Source organism: Pseudochaenichthys georgianus, chromosome 17, assembly GCF_902827115.2.
Source record: "Pseudochaenichthys georgianus chromosome 17, fPseGeo1.2, whole genome shotgun sequence".
NCBI lineage: Eukaryota > Metazoa > Chordata > Actinopteri > Perciformes > Channichthyidae > Pseudochaenichthys > Pseudochaenichthys georgianus.
Genome location: NC_047519.1, coordinates 34,179,243 through 34,203,885, shown reverse-complemented (window position 1 = coordinate 34,203,885; position 24,643 = coordinate 34,179,243). Strand labels below are relative to the sequence as shown.

At 42.0% G+C, this 24,643-nt stretch overlaps 2 protein-coding genes across 4 annotated transcripts in view; both read left to right on the top strand.

Moving 5' to 3' along the window:
• The first annotated feature begins 4 nt into the window (after nt 1-4).
• Nucleotides 5-4,462, top strand: LOC117462977 (transcription factor BTF3 homolog 4-like). The gene is made up of 6 exons (XM_034105363.2): nt 5-87; nt 1,167-1,226; nt 2,005-2,118; nt 2,729-2,930; nt 3,654-3,713; nt 4,026-4,462. The coding sequence occupies exons 2-6, from the start codon at nt 1,173-1,175 to the stop codon at nt 4,070-4,072; spliced, it is 477 nt and encodes a 158-aa protein (XP_033961254.1). The 5' UTR covers nt 5-87; nt 1,167-1,172; the 3' UTR covers nt 4,073-4,462.
• Nucleotides 4,463-6,686: 2,224 nt separating this feature from the next.
• The window catches only part of zfyve9a (zinc finger, FYVE domain containing 9a), a 35,912-nt gene continuing 17,955 nt past the window's right edge, over nt 6,687-24,643 (top strand). The window contains exons 1-8 of one of the 3 annotated variants that reach the window (XM_034103651.1): nt 6,687-6,874; nt 13,505-13,610; nt 13,937-14,044; nt 16,140-17,563; nt 20,123-20,222; nt 21,538-21,714; nt 21,874-22,037; nt 24,294-24,402. In XM_034103651.1, coding sequence (XP_033959542.1) covers nt 13,975-14,044; nt 16,140-17,563; nt 20,123-20,222; nt 21,538-21,714; nt 21,874-22,037; nt 24,294-24,402 — 2,044 coding nt within the window. In that variant the 5' untranslated portion in view covers nt 6,687-6,874; nt 13,505-13,610; nt 13,937-13,974. Of the gene's footprint in view, nt 6,875-8,693; nt 8,801-13,504; nt 13,611-13,936; nt 14,045-16,139; nt 17,564-20,122; nt 20,223-21,537; nt 21,715-21,873; nt 22,038-24,293; nt 24,424-24,643 lie in introns of those variants that run through there. The other 2 variants (XM_034103649.1, XM_071206235.1) reach the window with 2 other exon arrangements.

Below are 24,643 nucleotides of genomic sequence, written 5' to 3'. Positions count from 1 at the left end.
GTGTCTTATATTGCTGCTGTCTTGACCCTTCAGCTTCATTAGTAGCGTGAACAGTTCAACAGACTGTCAGCTTATTCCTTTTAAAAGGTAATACAATCTATTCATTTTGTGGTAAACTTCTGAGCCTGTTTGTTTTATCGTTTGATTTTGAAGTTGATGTTAGCGGTTTCCCTTGTCAGGAAGAAAAAGACAGTTCGTTTACCTTGTTCAGCGACTATGCTAATATTAGCTAAATTAGCCGTTTAGCTAGTTAGCAACATGACTAGCAGCTACGTTAGACTCAAATGTCAGTTAGAAAATAAGCCTCTGATACTTTTCTTTCTCATTTCCAATTTGTATTATATTGTGGTTAAAACATTTAGTGTATCCCTAATGGCAGTATGTCTGTCAGCTGATCCGTTAGCAGTCTGTTAGCTCAGTGCTAACGTGTGGAAATGAGGATTATTGTAGCTTTAATTGCCCAACTCATGCTGTAGGCTACAACATGTAATCACACGTGCTTCCTTAAAGCAGTGTGCGGTTAAGTATTCGGGCATTTTAATTCAGTTAAAGTATAAATATTGTAAAGTCCTAACTAAGAGTCTTGAATTTACAACCAATTAAAAGTAATTTTACTAATTGTGCAGTAAAGTGTTTCAGTGCTTTTCTATTATTTGATATGGATTAATAGAACTGCTGCAATGATTTGTAAATTGGATCACTTAACTAAGGCAAGGCAAGTTTATTTATATAGCACTTTTCAACACAAGGCAATTCATTCAAAGTGCTATAGGTAGATATAGAGGTAGATATTTTTAGTTTGAGCTTAAAATAGCAATAATAAAGATGGAAAATACTCCTGTAGAAGTCCTGAATTTACAATCAATCAAAAGTAATGGTACTCATTGTGCAGTAAAGTGTTCAGTGTGTTCAGTTATTTTCTATTTTAAAGGATTTTTTTTTTTAGATCAATACTACTGCTGCAATGATTTGTAAATGCAACACTGCTGTACTACTGTAGATGTTATAGTTTGAACATGACATGGACATACTCAAGTGAAGTACTAACATATCTTTGATTACTCGAGTAAATGTATGTTACAAACGACATGATGTACTGTTTTTCCTCCTATGTAAAATGCATGAGAATACAATAATTATACATTTGTTTTTTTGTTCGCAACCAGAACACTATGAATCAAGAAAGGCTCGCCAAACTCCAGGCACAAGTCCGGATAGGAGGAAAGGTACAGTCTGCATTTATTTTGGACATACTTATAAATATTTGATTCTCTTTTTTTAATTAAAAAAGCTCAGTATAGGAACATCAGTTGGGTTTCTCACGTTTGTCCTTGTTGACTTAGTTGATTTTAAGGAGTGTTGTGGCATTCAGCACCTGTCAGGTCTTTCCTCCTGACCTCAGCATTCCCTTTATCGAGAGCATTGCCCCTTCATCTGTGGCCTCTGTAGCTTTGTTCCACTGCATTGTGAGGTCTTCAGCTACACACTAGGTGGCGTTATTTGTTATTTTAGCTTTGACAGGCCTTCAGCCCATTTCCAAATCGCACCACATTGACACTTTTAAAAACAAGCTTTATAGAAAGCTTTTATTTTCATTGTGAATAATGTAATCATATTAGGAGCGTTACTCCTGATTATTACAATTAAAACACTCGAGCAAAAAACGCCTCCACAGCCTTCAGCACAGAGTCCTGCATCGGGTCGGGTGTTTTTAAATATTTGTTTTTATTTTGCACGTGCTGGTCTTGAAAATCAGACCCGTGCAGGACTCTGCTATAGCACGGGTTCCATTGGCTCCTTAAATCTAGTAATTTTAGTCTTGTATTTGAAACTGTTTTACCACAGATATTATCTAGAAATTAGTTATTAGTGTGTTTTTAAGATTAAATGCAAATGTACATCAAAAAGGTCTTGCGTGACCTGGTGCTGTTAAATTGTATTTGACATATTGGTAGAGTCAGCTGTCTAATCCTTTTTTGGCCTCCTCACCTGTTCTGTCCTCAGGGAACCGCCCGCAGGAAGAAGAAGGTCGTTCACAAAACAGCAACAGCTGATGACAAAAAACTCCAGGGATCCCTGAAGAAACTGGCAGTAAACAACATTGCTGGGATAGAAGAGGTGAGCCATCAGAGGAAGCCAACAGACGATTGCTCCGTTTTAACTTTTTACATTTTTGTTGTTGTTGTCAGAGTCCCGATAAGGAAAGAGAGAGCCCTCTCCGATCTTGTCTTCTAGTTTATTTTTAGAGAGCTTTAATCCAACTCGCTCCGGCAAAGTCTCTCGGACAAATCAATGCATAAAGAAACTACCCTGAAGCTCACAAGTCTCCACCATTTATCTTGTGGCTCAGTTTGCCTTTCGTATTTTACTGTGAATTATTAAACCAGTTAAAGGTTAATTTAGGGAAGTTGTGTTCAAATCTGAAGCAACGGTCTATTGCTTGAGGTTGTTGTATGCTGTAAATAGTTTGACTATTCCAAATGTTAGTCCAGTTGGATGCTCTTAGAAAGTCCTGATGAATTGTCGTTCACATCTTTCCTTAACCCCATGATGTTTTTCCGTAAGGTTAAGGAATACTGGTTAGAAACAGACGTAGGACTATATTTTTTTGACAATTTGACCACAAACTAAGAATATACACAAAGTACTGCTTATATCTTGATGCTGCAGAATCCTGTGTTATGCCCCATTTGCTCTAAATCTGACTCTGTGTTTTCTGTTTCCTCAGGTGAATATGATTAAAGACGATGGGACGGTGATCCACTTCAACAACCCCAAAGTGCAGGCGTCTCTGTCCGCCAACACCTTCGCCATCACGGGCCACGCTGAGACCAAGCAGCTGACGGAGATGCTGCCGGGCATCCTGAGCCAGCTGGGCGCCGACAGCCTGAGCAGCCTGCGCAAACTGGCCGAGCAGTTCCCACGGCAATGTAAGCGCACACGCACACGCACACACACACGCACACACACACGCACACGCACACACTTGCACAGGTACGATGTCAGGGGTCACTGTGTGACTGTAATATCAGTGATTTGTTGTCAGCCAAGTCATCAGATTTTGTGAATACTTGGATTAAAACGAAGGTATGTTGTAGTGAGAATAGTTACCACTTTCTAAACCCAAAGACCGTACACAGTAAAAAAAAAATGCAGTATGAATGTGCTGCCTTCAACACATCAGTGTATTCATGCAGATTTGTTAAACAGCTTTGTTTGTTTAGAATCACTGGAAAACAAGACATTATTTAATATGACTGAGGAACTGGTTATAGAAGTGACGATGACAAAAGAGTACAACAACGATTGAGAGGGAAGGGCCAACACTTCAATATACTAAACATATGAGCATTTAAACACTGATAATTGATAAAAGACAAAATAACCATCCCCCTAGGATACATGATTGAGAGGTGATTCAGTTTCAAGACTTTGCATGTAATTGAAACAAAAACCAGTAAAGCAAACAGGAAATAGGAGCGACTTTTCCACATGGCAACACAACTAATTATGTGATGTGTTTTCTCCAGTTGTCATGGCATTGTCGATGTCGTCATTCATCTGTCCGGGCATTTCCATCCATGTTAAGCACCACTTCAACATGGAGCTCAACTTTGGATTAACTGTTGGTTTTCTTTTCATGTATTTGGCAGCAATGGACATGAAAGCAGTTAAGGAGGTGATTGCAGAAGAAGAGGACGACGATGTACCAGGTAAACGCTTAGATATACCTGCTGTTCCCCACGCTTAAGATTATGTTAAAGATCATTCCTTTTTAACTTAATCTTTGTGGATTTATAAGAGTTATTTCCAAACTGATGCACTATGTATTTAGGGCTGTTATCATTTTATCAGCCAATAAAATAAGAACTTTAGTTGTGTTTGCATTCTCATTTTCAAATAGTTTTTTTATCAATGCTTCGGTTGCAAGCCCTTAATAATAAAGGCTTGAATCACCTGCTATGCTTTCACAAATTGTTGGACTAACAATATCTTGATGTTCTTTCTTGTTCCCTATCTTCCAGATCTCGTGGAGAACTTTGATGAAGCCTCAAAGAACGAAGCAAACTGAAGAACCCTTTTTTTCCCTCCGTCAACCGATTTATGTTTTACCTCGTTCGGACTCACAAAGGGCATTTCCTCTTGTGCTGGAAACGGTTGTTAAAAGTGCGATGCATCATCACCTCCGGAGACGTGAAGCGCTGGGTTTAGCCTGCCACAGCAACAACATGCCGATACAGTAGGTTTTCATTTCAGTAGGCTGTGACGTTGTGGAGACGGCGAGAAACGAGGATCGGCACGACTCTCAGCACCAAAAGGACTCCAGCTTATTTAGAAATAAGCTTTCTACATGGCTAGTATTTAAGAGATTGTTTAGGAAATTGCAATCAAAGTGAACTCTTCATTCACTTTACATTATAGCGTTGATTATGAATTTAATAAAACATTTTTGGGCTATTGACGCATGTCGTTATTACTTGACTTGTCCGATTGGTTTTTAGCCATTAGAAGAATCCTATTCGCCTCATGGGGAAACAGTCTGTAGTATTAACCCCCTACATATTAGCTCTGATGAATACTTGAGAAGTAGTAGAGTCCTTTATATGTTAAGAGTGTAACTGATGCTAGTTTTATAAATAGAATAAATGGTTATTATAAGCCCCACAGTGGTCCTCTTCCTTTACACGTCCTTGTATTCATAGATATCTGATCCGTTACGTAACACAATATTCTGGAAGCTGAAATACAATACTTTGAAACTAAACTTTGAGTTAAAAAAACAACTAACTATTCAAATTGCATCAATTTGCTCTTTGGCTGTGTTGCTACTGTATAGCCTGCTATGATATAATAATAATAATAATAATCAACAGTGGTGGAAAAAGGATATAGATAAAAGTAGCATTAAAAATGCATCAAAGCATAATTCTCAATGACTAGTCAACGCGATGCAATCACAATGTCTTAAGTGAATGATTAAAAAAGTGTTAGTCGTGAAACTCAAAGTACCTACATTAAAAGCACTCATTCAGCAGTGTCCCATTTCAGAATAATGTATAGGTGTATTACATTAGGATTATTATTGTTGATGCATTCAAGAGTTCATCACTTTATTGTTACAGCAAAGCATAAATAAGCTTTATCATAACCTATAATAAAAATAATTTATTTGATTATATTTTGTATTATGAAACTAAAATGAAGTAGTTATATGTTGGATCGTTTCCTCTTATATGTAAGTATAAAGTAGCAGAAATCGAAATGTACTTAACTACAGTACTGCAGTAAATGCACTTGTCACATCGCATTACTGATCACAAGTTATTTCCTTGTGTTTATTCAGGTAAAGGAAAAGGGTTTTGCACTTTTTGTAAAGTAGTTATGAAGCAAATATGAATAACTATTGATTTTAATTTCCCCCACTATAATCATTGGTTGAGTGTGCAGTGTGCACATAAGGAGACAAGCATCCCGTTTCATTGATCCTGCTCTGCTGCATCGTGCAGATCAATGACGCTCTGCTGTCAGTCTCTGCACAGCTGGAGAGCCTCACAAGGTTACCGGGGAGGAACGGGCCATTTTGGCTCCTGTACGGTCCTGCACCGTGAGGCGGGGCCGGGCTGCGGAACACCGAACCCGCCCCGGGGCTCACCTTCAGCCCCGGGGCTCACCGGGCTCACCACCCCACCTTCAGCCCAGGCTGAGTCAAAACGTCCTGCTGCTGCTGCGGCTGGACCTCAGAGCAGGAGCTGTATGGAGCTGAACAGCTTTACAGAAGCACAGATAACTGAGTCAGAACCGGAAACTGTGTTGTAGCCTTTCAAATTAAAAGCTTTAGTTGACTCGTTACCTGCATTTTACTTGCACAATTGAGTCACTTGCACTATTTATGTCTATTGTTATGTTTTAAGTATCTAGTCAACTGTATGTTGCACTATTGGAGGAGCCTGCAACTACGCTGTAGCTATCATGAATATGATAATACAAACCTTGAATCTTAAACTTTTTAAAAATAAACTTATCTGTGAACATACATGGGAGAAATCAAATTAACTCGGCCGGTTCTACCCATAGGGTTCTACCACAATATTTGACTGAGGTAAGGTAAGGTACCCCCAAGGTAATAACAGAACTAGGCAAACAGCATTTAACATATTTTTGCACTGTTGTATTAGTACTTTTATTTTATTATAGGATCTGAACACTTACACCACTGGTTAATGCAAAATGTAAGTGTGTATTGATTAATTATAACATACATCTTGTATTTCAATAAAGACTAAGAAGAAAAAAAGTTATTTCGGTAAGAGAAAATCAAAGGTAAATAACAAAGTTAACCTACAAATGAAAAACATACACAAGAGGATCACATTATATAGGCCTACTATAAAATAGTTTGCATAAATTAGTAGTTTAGTTCAATATTTTACAACAGATTTTCAAATGTAATAGTGCTTGAAGATTTACATTTAAATATGTGTGTTTAAATGTAATTTAAAATGACACTTTCTTTTAGAATTGTATTTTATGAATGAACACATTTATGACATATTGTTTAATTCACACTGAAGTGTAGCAGGTGGTATTTAACTTTGAAATACACAACCGGAAGTGGTGGGTCTCCATTCTGGCTGTCTTGATGGTGCTTCTTATTTCCCCCAATATTAACCCTTGGGGGAGGGATCCTTGAGTGCTGGCGCACAACTACGGCAGACTACAGGCTGTACTTTCCGACTTGCGCTGTGTGAGTTAGGGAGCAGCGGAGGGTCTAACTGAGGAGACTCACAAATAGCCCTCAAAGGCGATTAGGTATGACGGATACTGACGGAGGGGTTCCGCGGGAGGACTGTACGTAGAGATGAGGATTCCTCCGGTGAGTAAATGTTTTCATGACATTTCTTACACTGTCTGTTGTTGCTCTGACGTTACAACCCGCCATATTGCAACGGCAAGTGTTATATTAACTCAGCCGAATAAGTCAGTGTGGATGTGGGGTTGCATGGTCTGTTTGGCTAGCCAAACGGTGAGTGACACCGAAAGAGGTGATGCACTATTTTACGTTCAATTACACAACACGCTGCTTTACGAGCTGTGGCTAAATATTCACTAATAAAAACACTAGCAATGCAGCAAAAAGCTAAATGTACTTTTTATGACTGTGAAAAATGGGCTGTGTTAACATGAGGAGGAATGCTTTTTTAAATAACCGTTAAAACCGTTAGCCACAAAATAGCGTTAAACCGTTAGCACCAAGCCCACCGAGCAGCAGACGGTTGAGTGTCCGTCAGAGGAGCACGTCTCTCTGCCGTCACTCGGAGCACGACTACCCGCTAAACCCTTGGAGCTAACACTAGCCACCTTTTCCTCCTGATACACCCTGCTGCTGTGCAGTGGGGTTATTTATCCTCTAAACATTTCATCATATTGTTATACCCGGCTTTGTTAGAACTGTTTTGTAAACTTAACTCGTGGCCTTTTGAGGTGTGGACGTTACATTCAGCTAGCAGCTAATACAACTAATAACCTAAGTTCTGGTGCAAATAAATACACCTCAAATGTCGTGTTTGTAGCTGTTTTTTCATGATATACCACCTTTAATAACAAAGAGAAGCTTCCCATGGCTTAACCCAGGGTACCTGTGAATAATATTTACTATCTGAGGCTGTGTTTGGCCTGTAGGCAGCAGGCACACAGTGCTACTTTATGATTGCATAATCCAAGCTAATGGTCATTTGTGTTGCTCTGGAGAGTTTGTTAGTGCCATGTCTTTTACATTTACCTCATCATGTCATCTCCGGGCCTTTTATTTAAGAACTGGAGGTTGATTCATAAAAAAAGCAGTGGGCCCATCCCAGTGCCAGCTTGAATAGTCATCACCAGTGAGTGTAAAACGAATTTGTCACTGAAGAGAAATCCAGAACAGATCATATCAAAGCTTCTGGAAAGGCTTGACTACATAACACTCACCATTGTTTTTGGTATCTCTCCAGCTTGACTGAGTGACTGTTCAGGGCATTTTATTTTTTACTTCACTACATCCTCAAGCAGACTGATCCAACAGGCATGCAAAGACCAGCTCTCTTGTGTGCAGCAGAGACTTCCCAGATGTAGGTTACTGTACGCTTTCAGAAGCTATTACAAGTCTCTCCCTGATGGCAGCCCGGCACAGCAGCCTGTCTCCTCTTGCCTTTTCTTCTGTCGTGTGGCGGTTAAATGTAGATCAAAACATAAGGGAGAGAAGAAGATTATAATAGCTTTTGACACTTTATGTGAAGCAGAGTAGCTCTTTGTAACAGGAGGACAAGCTACTCTCTTTACTTTTCCCATCTTCAGATCTCAAAGGATTTGCCATTATTAACCTCTCTTTTCAGATCTATATTTTTTTCAAATTATTGAGAAGACTCCTCTTTTAAGGATACAAACCTGTGGCTTGTTTTTCTTTTATGTTTATTTCTGAAATATGTAGCCGTACTTGGGAATTGCAACTTTAAGTACTTACAGGAGGAGGTAAACAACTCCCAGTCAGGGCGTTAATCATTACATAATAATGTGTCTGTCAGGTCATGCGATCATGCTGTTAGAAAGTTGTGTCAGTCCATTCGAGAGGAAGTGATCATTGGAGGTTTTCTGTGTCCACTCGGAGGCGTCTGGAGCTCGTCTGCGCCGGGTATGGATCTATAAACGCTCTTATCAGGATGTGAGCCTGCAAACCTGGGACGTTTGTAGCACTAGGAGCAGTAGAAGAAGAAACTTTTGTTCTATTTACAACCACTATCACATTCTCAAGGACAGCTTAAACGTAAGAGTTTTGTTTCACTTAATCCAAAACACAAGTAAGTCATCGGTTTGAAATGTGTTACTGAAACTAATAATCTCAATTATTTTTTTTGCATTGAATCATTTTGTCTTTTAAAATGGCGGAAAGTTTTGCTTGTTTTATTTGATCAAAAGTCTAAAATAGGGTCAAACATTTTTTATTTTCAATATTGATTGCTTCCTTTATCTTTTGGTGTAAAATAAACATTTCTCAGCGCCTTCAGTGATGTCTTTAATCATCCAACCAATATTACAAAGCCTTTTTGTCGTCACATGGCAAATCCTTATGTCTGTGAAACTGAAACATTTGGGCTTGAAAAAAACCCCAGAAATAATTAGACAGTTATATTATATTTTATATTTCATAACCGATACAATGATTGTAAGGGAATTCCACATAATGTGTGAGGAAGTGATGCGGCTCCCTCACAGGAAACAACAGCAGGAAACCGAGTGTTGTTCTGACAGCGAGGACCTAATGAACTGTGGTAGCATTCTTGTAATCTGTCCAAGCCTCCTCGCTGTTTATGCCCTTGTCTTATTTAATTTAGCTGCCATGCCGGGATGACCAGTCAGGCATGCTTTATCGTGTTAGTAGTCCGTTAGGCCATTTCATTATTAGCATGTCTGGCTTACACTGGAGGCTGCAGCGTGGCTGTGGAGGGGATCTGTCTGGTTCTGCCATTACAATGTTAAGTGTCATCTTTTTATAACAATCTACAAAATATATATCCAGCTGCTCTAGTTGGAAGATTTGCAACATTACCATAATGTGTATGCAATTTTAGATTGAACATCTCTTAGTCTTCTTAGCCTGACAAAACAAGTGATTTGAAAATGTCCCCTAATTTTGTGAACCAATTGTTTGTGGCTCAAACAATCCCTTGATTGAAGCTGAAATAGTGAGGCCTGTAGGAGTCAGTTAATCAACATACATCTGATTCTACATCTGATAAGCTTTGGTTATTTTCTACAGTCTATGGGTTGTTATCCATCAAACGTCTATGCCTTGTTATGAGCTAAATTCTAACACTGGTGGTGATTGGTAAATGCTTGAAGTGCCAATGCTAACATGCAGATGGTATAAAGGTATATTGTGTTAGTTTAGTGTTAGCATGCTAATATTTAATAAGTTCCCCTTAATGCAAAGTAGAGATGAGGCTGGTGAGTGGACTTAGCTACGCACGTATTTTTTCTATTAGACACAATTTTGATCTGATGATGGTGCAACATTTCAAGTTAGCTGATCACCAAAGTAGTTACAGAATATTACTCGGGAGGATACCAAATTACATGGCAATCCATTTGATACATATTAAAATATTCCACCCTGAAACACCTGCAAACCTCTTCAAAGTCAGAAGGGTTTTCCTCCCCTTGAGCTTTGCCACTATCATGGCTAAAATAATACACGTCGTTTACTGATAACAGCTTCACAAACATGAAGAACTGCTTGAGTTTTCACAATGTTGTAAGAAATGTGAACAATTTAGCTATTTGTCATGTTTGTAAGCATTTTCAAGACAATATTAGCGGCTCTATTTAACAAAAGTTCAGTCTGTAAAATACATTTGAGGTCAATTAGAATAACTGCCAGGTGTGGTCGACTGCCATGCACATCTTGATTTTCTTGTTTGACTCCAGGCCACAGCACCACATGTAGCCGCTTGCATCTGATCAGTAGTCTATCTGAGGAGTAACAAAAGATTTAAAAATGAGATTGTGTAACTGCAGGCTCTCCGACTGACACGCTCTCTCATGCACTATATGTCTGCTTTAAAGCATCTCTCCAAGTTTACATGTCTAAAAATACAACCCCTTCACGCACTTTGACTAAAGATGCATTATTTAACGCCTCCGCTGAGTAATTAAATCTTAATCAGGGACGGGCTCCTGTCCTCATGGAGGTGTATTGTGTGTGTGTGTGTGTGTGTGTGTGTGTGTGTGTGTGTGTGTGTGTGTGTGTGTGTGTGTGTGTGTGTGTGTGTGTGTGTGTGTGTGTGTGTGTGTGTGTGTGTGTGTGTGTGTGTGTGTGTGTGTGTGTGTGTGTGTGTGTGTGTGTGTGTGTGTGTGTGTGTGTGTGTGTGTGTGTGTGTGTGTGTGTGTGTGTGTGTGTGTGTGTGTGTGTGTGTGTGTGTGTGTGTGTGTGTGTGTGTGTGTGTGTGTGTGTGTGTGTGTGTGTGTGTGTGTGTGTGTGTGTGTGTGTGTGTGTGTGTGTGTGTGTGTGTGTGTGTGGCAGAAGATGAGTAACAGCCATGCTGAACCTCAGGGTCATTCTCATAAGGACAAGAGGGTCCAGGGATTACACCAGAGACTAGATATTCCGCAGCGCGAAGGGTTCGGAGAAAGGAGCCGAGTCAACACATTTTCCGCTTAGTTTAAGGTGCAAGCGCGTGCACGACGTCAGCAAAACGGTGAGAGCACAGGACGGGAGGATACACATGTAGCGTGTACCGGGTGGGTCAAACCATTTCTGCAGCACCAGGAACGAGGCTGAAGGAAACACTGCTGTCAGAGCCAAGAATAGAAAACTAAATAGCTTTGACTACAAAAAGCTTTGAATTAAGAATATCGACAAAATAAATAATCCATCAGTGAATGAAACAAAGACACACCGCTTTAATTAGAGCATCTTACGAACCATTAGGCAAGCACAGCCCAGATGGAGTATGATGACTCAGGTTGGGCACCACACACACCGTGACGTCACCGCAAAATCAATACAAGAAACTCTACTACTGCTCAAATAAATATACACTGACATTTAAAAAAACATTGACAGTGAATAATAATCATAAATGTAATTTTAATAATGTAATAATATAATATAAAAAAATATAATAATTCCACAAAACTGCAATTTGTCTTTAAGATTAAGGAAAAACATTTGTCTATGTTTTACAATTCAACACATACCAGTTTGTACAGCTTCAGTCAGTCAGTTTTATTTACAATTTGTTTAAAATTAATATTTTAATAAATGCAAATGATATACCCTAAATCTACTCATAATTGCTATTCATTTTAACAATAGTTTAACTGTATAGAGTTTCATTTCACAAACTGTAACCTTAGCATTGAAAACGATTAAACATCCTAAATGTTGTCCTAACCCTTATCTTTTCTTATCAAGTCAACAGATGGAAGCAGCTCAAATTTAAATCCATAACAATGCAAGCAGAAAAGTTTAACTTTGTCAAACCTCTCCACCTTTTCCTTCAGCAGAGAGCTTTGCTCCAGGGGAACACACACACACACACACACACACACACACACACACACACACACACACACACACACACACACACACACACACACACACACACACACACACACACACACACACACACACACACACACACACACACACACACACACACACACACACACACACACACACACACACACACACACACACGCGCGTGCTCACTCCAAGGTCCTCTCATCAGCAAGGACGGACTGGGCAGGTTTACTGTGCAGTGACTCGGGCCTCATCTGGTGTCCATTCAGGCCTCTGATTGCCTTGTCGAGCGTGAATGAGTATTTGCTCACGATGTATGATTATGAGCAACACACATGATAAGCTACATGTACTGTGTTATCATTTAAAACATGGTGTTCATGGACTAACATGTCTCCCCCTTATCGAGGTGTTCTGATTCATCATCAAAACATTTGTATTTCAATCCTTTATAAAATGTTATAATGGTGAAAAGGCCCAGTATAATTTCACAGGGCTCAAGGTGAACTCTTTTATCGTTTTAATCCAACCGTCAGTTCAAAACTCCAAAGATGTTCTATCATCGTTTGTGACGAAGAGAAATTGTTAAATCTTTACATTTGAAAATCGGTACATTTTTGGCACTTTTGCTTGAAAAAAAGTCTGATACAATTTATATGTTTTTAAAATGCATTTGTTTCGTTTTTTTACTTTGAAAACAGCCAGCTAGCTTAGCCTGAACCGTAGCCGGACGTATTGACCAGTACAATTCAGAGGTTTCATTTATACCTTTCAATCGCAAGCCCAGATCAATGACTTTGCTGACTTTACTTACTTCAATCAGGAGAGACGCTTTTGATGTAAGAACACATATTTATTGCAGAGATACACAAATGAATGTACTGGTTATTTTGGCGATTAGGCTCCGTTGGGCGGGAGTCTCACTCGGGAGGGGAGAACCGATCCGATGAAACCCCCCCGGGGTCTAGACACTGGTGCTGGTGAATGGATGGTTGTGTCGGTCTGAAGAGGAGGGGCTTAGCTTGACCCTGGATTCAGAGGGACAGGAGGTGAGGAGGGGTGGAGGAGGGTTGCCTCGAGTCACCTGAAAGGACAGCTGTCGGAGGGGAGAGCAGACTTAAAAGGTTTGGCAGAGCGCTATGATAGGCTCTTGGGAATAGAGCGAAGTGATTGGTTAAGCTGGGGAGTGATGCCCCCGATCACTCATTGAGAGGAGAGAAAGTAGTTACATCGGAATAGTAAATGAAGAGTAGAGACGGTCTTCCTGGTTGAACTTGCGCTGAGCTTCACTTCACTATGATTTGTTGCAGTTCATATGCGGCAAGCATCTAGGAAATGCTGTCATCTCACTTGTTGTGTTACCTTGTAATGAGACAAGCAGCATCCTTTTCCACGCAGGATGAGAAGCAGATGTTTGACTCAAAGGTGTTTCCCTCCCTCTCTAAGGTGTGGGCGCTGGGCGCTTGCCAGACTGGGTGAAGTGAGAAGTGAGAGGGAAACCTGCTGCGAACAAACCCACCGCCTGGGACTGCTGAGGAGGACCTCTGTGCAGGTGAGGAGGGACGAAGGAGCCAGATATAATACATGTATACATAGGAGTCAGAAATGTACTTGAATCAAGACGATGTCCAAGTTACAAAACAAACCATTATCATGTCGTACAGAACACGAGGCAATTAGCTGATGAGGACGTTTATGTTCAACTGTTATTATAATGAATTTATTGTTTAAGTCGCCAAAAGGGGGTTGGAGGGGAAGTCTCTACTTAAACAAAGCGTATTGAAGTGAGAAAGGAGATATGAAACGGGCTATGGGGGACATTTGCATACTGCATGGGAATGAAAGGATTTGTCATGAAGGACTCTCTTGTGTGTCTAGGTTCACACGGCCGCCGGCAGCGTGGAGCTTCCTGACCCATGGAGAATTACTTCCAGGCCGAGGCCTTCAACCTGGACAAGGTGCTGGACGAGTTTGAGCAGAACGAAGGTGAGCTCCTCTGCTTAGAAGGATGTGGAAAGGACACGGGGCCAGACAGTGAGTCATTGTGTCTGAGAGACGGTGTAATTGTGGGATTGAAGCTTCAGAGGAGCTGTGGTCAGGATGCCCTGATGTAACCCGTGAGTAAACCAGCAGTGTGCCAGACTGAGCCTACAGGTGTCGATTGAACGTGTGCAGAGAGGAGATGGGGCTAATTGGATTATCAATTTCCCCCGGGCCCGTGTGGAACCGTGTAATTGGTGCAAGACAAGAGTCTTTTGTTTCTTCTTCACACTTAACGCTGACAATTACTAAAGAAACAGTGCTTTCACAGAGTTTATTTATGGTGATCGTGAAGTAAACACTGCTGTGTATCGCTCCCAGCTCTCCAGAACAAACGCTCTGTTATTACAGAGACGACAAGACTGCTCCTCTTCTGGATTTATGACTGAAGGTGACCCCAGAAATATGCCAGCCCTCCACACACCACATATTTGAATGGTTCTCTGAGCTCGGTGTGTGTTTTGGCTGCGAGCGATTATCTGTGTGTACTTTGCCAGACATCCAGCTTGGCAGATTAACTCTGTGTGTGCTTGAACCTGGTACAGCGCATTCCGACACAGCTTAGCATGAGTTCAAGTGAATGAAGGAAAGCACTATACAGTAGCTGACTTGGTCCTTTTGAAAACATTTGATAAGATTTTCCGCTGGTATTACCCAGCATTCATGTGTCAGCTAGCTTGACTGATGTCTCCTCGGGGTGACAGAGCCGTTTGGCCCACTTTCACTGAATTCCCACACTAATTTCCCACTCCCTGCCAACCTCATTTCTCAATGTGTCCCCTGGTTTGGCTCTCCCATTTTTAGCTCTCGATCACCTGGGAGTGTGTATATTTGAGGCTTCCTGTCTTGTGTTTAAGGATATGATCTTTTCTCCGGGTACAAATCTGGGCTGAACTGAATTGAAGAAGGCTTTATTCATAATGTGAGGATTTAAATTTTAGTCATGTCTATTAATGAAAAAAGTGTTTTTACACATTGTATTTATTTTATTTATTTAAATGTGTCGGATAAAGATTAAGCTAATAGTATTATGCTATTTGGAGAATAAGATTTTAGGGGTGGCTGCATAAGATTCTCTCTCTCCTGTGATCCAAACATTTCCCATAACTTGTTAGTGGGAAATAAATAAATACTATGATTTTCAAAATTCACAGCGTGTCAGAATTTGTCTGGCTTGATCAGTATTTGTTGTCGTTTATCGTTTCAAAAGTAACATTTTCACTGTAGCTGTATTAACCAGGCAGTCAAGCAGCAATCGTACAGCACCATACAAAATATATATCCTTTATTTAACCAGGTAAAAGACTCCTTGAGATTACAATCGCTCTTCCAAGAGTGACCTGGCCAAGAAGGGCAGCATGAAGGAAGTTACAACAGATAAAACACAGACAAGACGGGCAGACAAAGACCGCTGTACAACACAAATAAAATGGCACATTAGCCAGTCAATATGCGAAATAAAGCAAACTATTACAAATCATTCAAAACTGGCAACATTTAAAACGATTTCAGGATATACGAGCACTCACATCGACCAATGGTGTCGTGTCCTCTGTCCTTTAGGATGGACCTGAATTCCCCCATAGTGATTACATCTGAGAGTTCCAGCTCCTTCTGAACATTGTTCCAAGCTGTGGGGGCCGCATATCTAAAAGCTGTTTTACCCAGTTTTGTTCTTACGTTAGGAACCAGCATCTGAATAACATCTGGGAGCGCAGGCCATATAGACTTTCTCTTTTACACATATGTGCAAATGTAGGAGGGAACCAACCCAAGCAGAGATTTATACACAAACATTGATATAACCACAATAACAAAGAAATGAATTTTGTTTGAATGCCTATGGTATTATAGAATATAATGACAGACGTTCAACCTTTCATTTGAAACCTCAATAGAAGCTTTATATGTAAAAAAATATGAAATATTATGCAATGTGCAGCAAAGCCACTATTGGTTAAATGTAAACTCTTCTTGGAGCTGTTGATGAAATAATGTATCATGAGATCCATGTACTGATCGGTTTTCTTTCTCCCTCCAGATGAGACCGACAATCCCATTCTCTCGGATGCCAAGTGGACCCAGATCCTGGCCCCGCCGGCCCACCTGCTCTCTCTGAGCCCCGCCCTGGCCCACGCAGACCTCAGTCCCGGGGAGAGTCCGCTGCCCTTCAAAACCCTCCCCAACTCCTCCAGCACCTCCCCGGGGGGAGACTCAAAAAGACTTCCAGGTCTAGAACCTCCATCCTGGGTAGAGGAGAGGCCGGCAGACGTCCACAGCCCTCCCCTCCCCCAGCCCAACATCGGCAAGCTGGTGGGCACCGACGACCTCTCGCCGCCCCCTGTGACGGCCTGCCCTGCTGTGGAGAATGGCTGCCCTGCAAGCCCAACACTGGGGGGCCTCAGCGAGAAGATACGTTCTCCTTCAGACAGACCTCCTGGGGATTCTGATCAGGAATCGCATCAGGAGGAAAGAGCTGACTCGGCATCAGGAGGAGGCTCCACCGTCGGTCACACTCACTTCACCTTTGAGGTTGGATTAGAAAAAGAAACTCTGGCACTGAGAATAAATCCAAATGTGCAACCACCAACACACAATGGGGAAGATGTCAAACAGGAGGCCGGTACAGCGGTCTTACCGGACAATGGTCATGAAAAACAGACTGCTAACTTCAAACAGCAGCATGTAGAGAGTCTCCTGCATAGGGAACAAGACATTCGTAGTGATTGTAAGGTGGAGGAGAATGGTGTATCTCCTCCTGACAGGAACGGACTGGATATAAAGCCGAGGAGATGTGGTCCAAAGGGACAGATGGACCAACTCCTCAGAATACCAAGCCTTCCCAATGGTTTAGAGCAGGAGAGCAGTAACCATTCCAAAGCAGAGGAGGAGGAGGAGGAGCAGGAGGAGGGTTTTTCTCCCTCTCCTGTCCCCTCCAAAGAGGACTCTGTCACTGAGGAGAAAGAAATGGAGGAAAGCAAGCAGGAGAGCAGTGAGGGAGTAGCAGTGGGGTCAGGTAGCATCCAACCAAAACTCAACAATCGCCTGCAGCCGGTCAGTGTCCCCTTCGGAGGAGCGCGACCGAAACAGCCGGTCAACCTCAAGCTCCAAATCCCACAGCCTCTGTCGGGCCAGGTCCAGAATCAGCTCGCCAACAGCAGGAACAAAAACCATGACAACCAGTGTCGGAGAGGCACGCCCTCTGAAACCACTTCTAGTGGGACTGAGCCCAGTTTAGTGGTGAACGGAGAGGGTGTGGTCCACTCTCCTGCCTCGATGCCCTCTGGGAGCCCGGACAATGACCTCCAGGCCGGCCAGCAGGGCTCTCTGAGCAGGAAACCCTCCAGCTGCCTGGGTGAGGTGGCCCCTGTGTGGGTCCCTGACTCCCAGGCTCCTGTCTGCATGAAATGTGATGTCAAGTTCACCTTCACCAAGAGGAGGCACCACTGCAGGGCCTGCGGCAAGGTCAGTGCTCCAGCTGGGAGTCTTCACTCTACAATCTAAAATATATATTTTTCCTCTTACCTCTAGTGCTATATATATCAATTGCAAAGTGAACTCCTCCATGAATAGATGAACACTTTGTTGGGTGTAGTTTGCCAGAAGGTTAAAGCTGGGGTAGGTCATTCACTTCAGAGACACTTTTTGTTATATTCCATGGAATGCTCTTAACATCCTGATAGCAATGAATATATTAAATGCTTTGACAATAAATCCATAAAAAAAAGTAATCCGTGGAAGCCGTAGTGCTGTAAAAAGCACGACCAATCATCTGAGCCAGCCCGGCTAAAGTAACTGGATGGCCTGTCAGCCTGTCAGCCTGCCATCTGGGCACAAATCAAATCCAGTTTTATTTATATAGCACATTTATAAAGATTTTTGGTCGAGCCAAAGTGCTGTACATATAATAAAAATAGCCTACAGTAGAGACACTTTACAGAAAATACAACAGCACAGATTGTTCAGAATATCAGTATGAGAAAAACGACACCCTCTGTCCTTAGACCCTCTGTCCTTAGACCCTCTGTCCTTAGACCCTCACATCGTACTAGGAAAGACTTCCAGAGAAAACCCACAGTTTAAGGGGAACATGGGAGAAACCTCAGGGAGAGCAACAGAGGAGGGATCCCTCTCCCAGGACGGACAGACGTGCAATAGATGCCGTGTGTAAATCCAAGAGATAATACATTTGACAGCATATAGACCGAATGTTAGGAAATGCATGTGTCTGTAATGAGAAGATGAATCCACGAGGATGTCAGCTACAATCCTGTGGAAGCCATCAGGGAAGCAGCATGACGAGACCCAAGGCAGGACCGCAGAGACAGGTTCAGCCACGACCCGAAGTCCACGACTTAATCCAGAACTCAGGATAGAGGATCCAGGGCACAGGACTAGAGCAAGAGGATCAGCCTCGACTCCGGATCCCGGCGTAGATATAGACACAAAACAAGAACAAAGATGTGGCTGGGTTAATCGGAACAAGAGAAGACACAGACACAGACAGAGAGGGAGAAGGTCATTGGATAAAAGTTATTCTTGATAACCCTCTAGAAAGATCTCATGAACTTCCCCACTCAATCTATCAAGACCCGAGCAGTTCTATTAGATATAGGACATGAAACAGAGATAGGGACAAACTTATCTCGTGCCCTCATTGGTCATGTGTGCGTTCGTGTGTGTTGGAGGAGGGGCCTCTGTAAGGAAGTCTGAAGGAAGGGGCAGATTTTTTCCAGACTCAAACCAGCGCACTCAAGCTGGTTTCTCCATCCTTACCTACCCCACCTTTAAGTGCTTAAAATAGTACATGTTTGGTGTCAGCCTATCATACATAAGGAGACAATATGTATACACATTTTTAAAATGATCATGAAATCAATCGGATGAAGTAAGAAATAGCTTTCATGAGCCTACTGTAGCCTGTATGAGCTACTAGAGTGCATCCATTAGATGTACACTGTATTGAGATTAAGGTCGGGTGCATGACTTTGAGGAGCTCTTGCCAAAAAGCTTACTGTTACCATGCTGTGTTTTATTATTGCTTACTCCACATGTGTGTTCTCCATAATGTTCACACCTCTCCTGGGGGTTAGTCAGAGCGATAAGCCAAATGATGTTGGCCTTTCAAGATGGGTTTAAAGAAAGCTAAACTTGCAAAGCATTTTCATGTAGATTGCACATAAGATGGAAAATTAAGAATGCTTGAATTAGATAATGTATGGCGTTTTTGCTTGAACAGTTATTTTAGTGATAAATCAATTAGCAAAGGGGTTGCCTACTCATTTTGATTAGCTTCTATAATACACACTTACCTGGAATCATCAGACCTGTTTGACAATGAAGCAGTTTTTGTTTAGGTAAAAAATAAATGTACGTAAATAAAAGATACAACTGCAAACAAAAGAGGAAAAATAAGTGCGGGACAAAAAAAGAAGCAGAAAAACAACTTAAGCTTTACTGGGTTCTGTGTAAGGAGGTGATTGTGAGTTATTGTGCTGGTAGCTTTCGAGCATTACGGCCCCCCACTCAAGCAGCGGGGTGTCCTCGCAGTGCTTTAAAGTGAAGGTGTGGTCGCTGACACTGCACTAGAAAATCTCCGGACTGCTTCTTAATTTCCTGTGGTGGTAAACAAACACACTCTGCCTCCTGAGCAGGGAGGAGCTGGCACTGACACCAGCACTGGGCCCGCAAACAATATACACAGCGGGCTCCTCCGTGCACCCACCGTCAGCTGTGAGGAACCCAGTGTTTCTGGATAATGAAGTGTAATGAGGTGCTAATCCATTGAATGTAAAGTACCCTGTGCGACGCTGTAGCTCACTGGAGCGCTGGCAGTACAGGAAATGAGGTACAGGAAATCAATATCCATAATATGGGATATTTGCGGCACACTTAATCACAACTAATTTCCAATCCTCCACCTTTTTAAAATCCTCACAGTATAAGTAAAATGTGCTTTGTCGAGTGTGCTCATCACTTTGTAGGAATGTAGTTCAAATAGTATTTTTCCATTGTGTTTTGAAGGTGTTCTGTGCGGCGTGCTGCAGCCTGAAGTGCAGGCTCATGTACATGGACAGGAAGGAGGCTCGCGTCTGTGTCACCTGTCATTCTGCTCTGACCAGTGGTAAGCCGCTTTGCAAGTAGAAAGTGAAATTCTTTACAATGTATATGTGGCTTTTTAAATGTACGCTTTGTATATTTCAATCGAACTAAGGATGCTGCTCTCGTCAAAAAGACTGAAACCATTAAAAACAATTAAAATATTGGTCCAAAAAGATATTTTGTTTTGATCCCAATACTCAAAAGGTTCATATTGTGGTAAACTTAACCTACATAACTGGTTGTACACAGAAATGAGTTAAATTCAAAGAAAAACATGTTTGTAATTGCATCCAGTACATGTGAAGCATTGAACTGTATGCAGTATGGTAATGGAGCACAGAGACTATATAAATAGTCCCTTTTCACAGCTGACATTTTGACACACAGGAAAGCACAGGTGTAATGAATGACACTAATTAGGAGTTTCATTCAGGAGAGTCTGCTGGCTCGATGTAATGACTTACTGCGCCACTGATTGGGAGAAAGCACTCGTTAATTAAATTAGTTCCACCTGTGCTTGTCATAATATGACATCCTGTCAATCGGCTCAATCAGGATGAAATGGACCTTTGCCTGGTTTGTGGTCGGGATCAGATGGCAGCGGCAAGGGTTGTGATAAGAAACTGCAGTCAAGTTGGACAGTAGCTTAAAAAGAATATACAGGAAGTCACAGACATATTTACATCCTGTTGGAACTATCAGAACATGTACTGTTTTGGATTCATTTAAATGTATTTGTAGTTATAGTTGCAAATGTGAGTGTATCTGGCATTGTCTATCATTTGTTCTTTTCGTCTGCATTGTTGACCATTTTGTAATTTCTTGTTTTGATAAGCGCCCTCTAATCAAGCTTTTATTATTATCAACCACATATGTTTGGTCACAGATTGAACCTTCATAGCCTATAATCTAAAACATTACATGCAAAGGGATTTGTCTACAAAACAGACACAAATTAGCTCTTGGATCAGGTGACCGCAAAGCATTTCCCATCATGCCCTTGGGCTTGCAATTGGGGAGAGCAGCTGGGACGCCTGGCCCTAGAATCTGCGTCCGCCTCAATATCATGAGGATATTGTGTCCCAGTGCGTGACATCATAGCAAGTCAGGCCAAGTCTGGACAAATAAGCCCAGTGATAATTTAATTACCAATATTTGTCTCTTTATAGATTTTCCATTTTCTTTCAAAAAGCAGTCACCCACACAGCATGGGACATCTGAATGTAGGATTTGATGTATTGCTAAAATTACATGTTCTACTATCATGAGGGCAAGAAAGTATCTGTGTATCAAGTCTAAAAACTAACTGTACTGATGGTGGTTTCTCTCTCTGTTAGCTCCGTCTTGGGAGACGCTGGCCGCTGTAACCAACCACAGTCCGAACCCCAACAACCCGTCGGAGTACTGCTCCACAATCCCCCCCCTGCAGCAGGCCCAGGCTTCGGGGGCCCTCAGCTCCCCCCCGCCTACCGTCATGGTGCCTGTGGGAGTCCTGAAACCAGCTGGCAACGAGGGTACAAACTTTACATTGAATAAAAAATGCAATTAATTTGTTTACATTTCACAGTGGCATTCTGTCCCCAGTGATTTTAAAGAAATATTTGATATGCTACTTATGATGAGGGTTTGCTTGCATGCAGTTTTCTGTAACCTGGTGATTGTCTCATCTTCAGGCACCCTGACACGGGAGCAAAGGAGGGTGTGGTTCGCTGATGGACTGCTACCTAACGGAGACGCATCGGAGTCCCCAAAACCTGCATCATCCAGTCCGGCCCCCTCCCACTCAATGGCCATATCAACGTACTCAAACAAATCCTGCACTGCTGAACACTCCGAGGTATGCTCAGCACGACAAACATTCACCCTCAGCTAATGCTATCAGGTGAGCGTGTAATGTTCACTTCAGCTAGTCTGAAGCAACAAAGAACTCTTTCAGTGGGATTCTTGGTGGTTTACCCGCGGGGTCACAACAAACATTCCTTGTTTGCTTAATCAGATAAAGTTTCCCTCAGAACAAATACAACAAGTAAGTAAGTAAAGTTTCTTTATGAAGCGCTTTTCACAGACAAAGTCACAAAGTGCTTGACAAAACAATAAAACATCATCATAGGAATCGTACAATGTTAAATGAACACACAAGCCACGTGTTAAGAAGTCATAAAAGCACCAAAACATAATAAAAACCCAATGAAAACTAAATAATACATAGTATAAAATCTAGCACACCGGTTACCCAAACGCCTGCCCAAACAGAAATGTCTTTAAAGGAGTCGACAGGGTCAGCAGACGGTAGATGAGCGGGCAGAGCGTTCCATAGCTTAGGAGCCACGGCCTCGAACGCTCGATCACCGCGGGTCTTAAGGTGGGTACGTGGGACAGACAGTAAATTGTGCATGTGGGACCTGAGTGGGTGGGCTGATGGATATGGATGAATTAGGTCAGCCACATAAGCAGGAGTCTGACCGCGCAATGCTCTGTAGGTGCTGTAAGTACCGTCTGGTTGGTTCTGTTGCTGCTGCTTTTACACTAATTAGACCTCTGTTGATAGATCATATGATTGTTAGTGATTGCCTGCTCTGCAGACAGGACAGAGTATACAATCTGACTTTCACATGACACCGTTAAACGTGGGGTCGGTAATTTTGGAGAAACCAGCTCGAGTGCGCTAGAATTTGAAAATACACAGCCGGAACAAATCTGCCACTTCCTCACAGAGCCCCTCCTCCAACACACACGAACGCGCACATGACCAATGAGGGCACGAGATAAGTTTGTGCCCCGATGGAAGGCTGACAGGCAGGTAGGCCATCCAGTTACTTTAGCCGGGCCGGCTCAGATGATTGGTCGTGCTTTTTACAGCGCTACGGCTTCCACAGATGACATTTTTTTTTATGGATTTGTTGTCAAAGCATTTCAGATATTCATTGCTATCGGGATGTTAAGAGCATTCCATGGAAGATAACAAAAAGTGTATCTCGAGCCGGTTTCTCAAACGTACCTACCCCACCTTTAAGTCAAACTGACATAAATTCCGTAATGAAAAGATTTGAATTTACTCAAAAGCAAGGTAGTCTGACAGGAATAAGAAGTAAGTAAATTTTCTCGGAAATGCAAGCTTTAACCTTAGTCTCTTTTTAAATATTACCCTCTTCTACAATCCACCATATTATCATTTTTTTTAATTAATTTTTGTAATTGCGTTTTGGCCAGAAGAGCTATAAACAGAAAGGACTTAAAATCCAACCATAATTCATACTGGCAAAATGCAAATGTGCTTTCAAAGGCAAAGTAGCCTGATTTACAGGAAGAAGGAATTCTCCCAAGTTTATTTCTGAGAAATTCACAAATGTAATCTTGGATTTTTTTGGAGGAAAATTAACCCTTTCTGTCGCCATAATCCATAATCCATACCTTTTTTGTACAAAAGTATTACAAATAAAACAAAACTGAATTCATTAGTTGTTTGGACATAAGAGCACACAGATGCATCTATAATCCTAATCCAAACCCTTTTGGATAATCAGGGTGTCCGCGGGGTTTTAAAAAGTATTTAAAGTTGATAAATCAATTTAGCGAAAATGAAGGCTATTAAAAAGTATTAAACGGCATTTTCCAAGGTATTACATTTTGTAGCTTGTTTTCAATAAGTATATAAATTGTCCAAAGAGGTTGTGTTCTACAGTCTGCCTGAATGTAATCATGGCGTAGGTGTGTCGTGTGATTCTGTGTACTTTATTTATGGCATCCCATTGGATGTGACGTCGTCTGAACAGGACATCGCGCGCTCACTGCTTGATAGCGCGCGAAGGTCCGTTTAACAACATCGTTATGGGGAAATGCAAGTCTGCGTCCAAATGGTTGGAAGATAAGGAGGAAGGACAATCAATACTGTATATACTAGTAAATGTGAGGTAAAGTGTGTCGCCAAGGTAACCGGTTAGAACTTGAAGTGGTGATGAGGTCTTAAAATGTGTGGAAAGGGTCTTAAAAAAAGGTCTTAAAAGGTTTTACATCTGACTTCAGGATTCCTGCAGATACCCTGATAATGCATATCAATGTATGTTATAGCTCACACTCCCCCCTCGCCCCACAGGCCTCTCACACCCCTGTGGCCCCGGTGGGCAGCCCCGTGGGCAGCTCGTTCAGCCTGATCCCGGAGGACGGGCTCCCTCCCATCCTCATCTCCACCGGAGTCAAAGGAGGTACGGGAGGCCACGTCACAGGTGCTTGCCCTCATCCTCACCATTCTGCTGCCTCCTCATGGCTGCTGCTGCTGCTGCTGCTGTGTCTGTGCTTGTTCAGTGTGTTTTACATGTGCTCCGTTTCACGGCTCATGTTGCGACCACTCATTGTCAGCGGGGCGGGGGGGAGGAGAGGGATTCGTCATGGGAACGCAGTGATGATGTCCTAAATAACTGGGAGGGAATCTATCTGTTATCATTT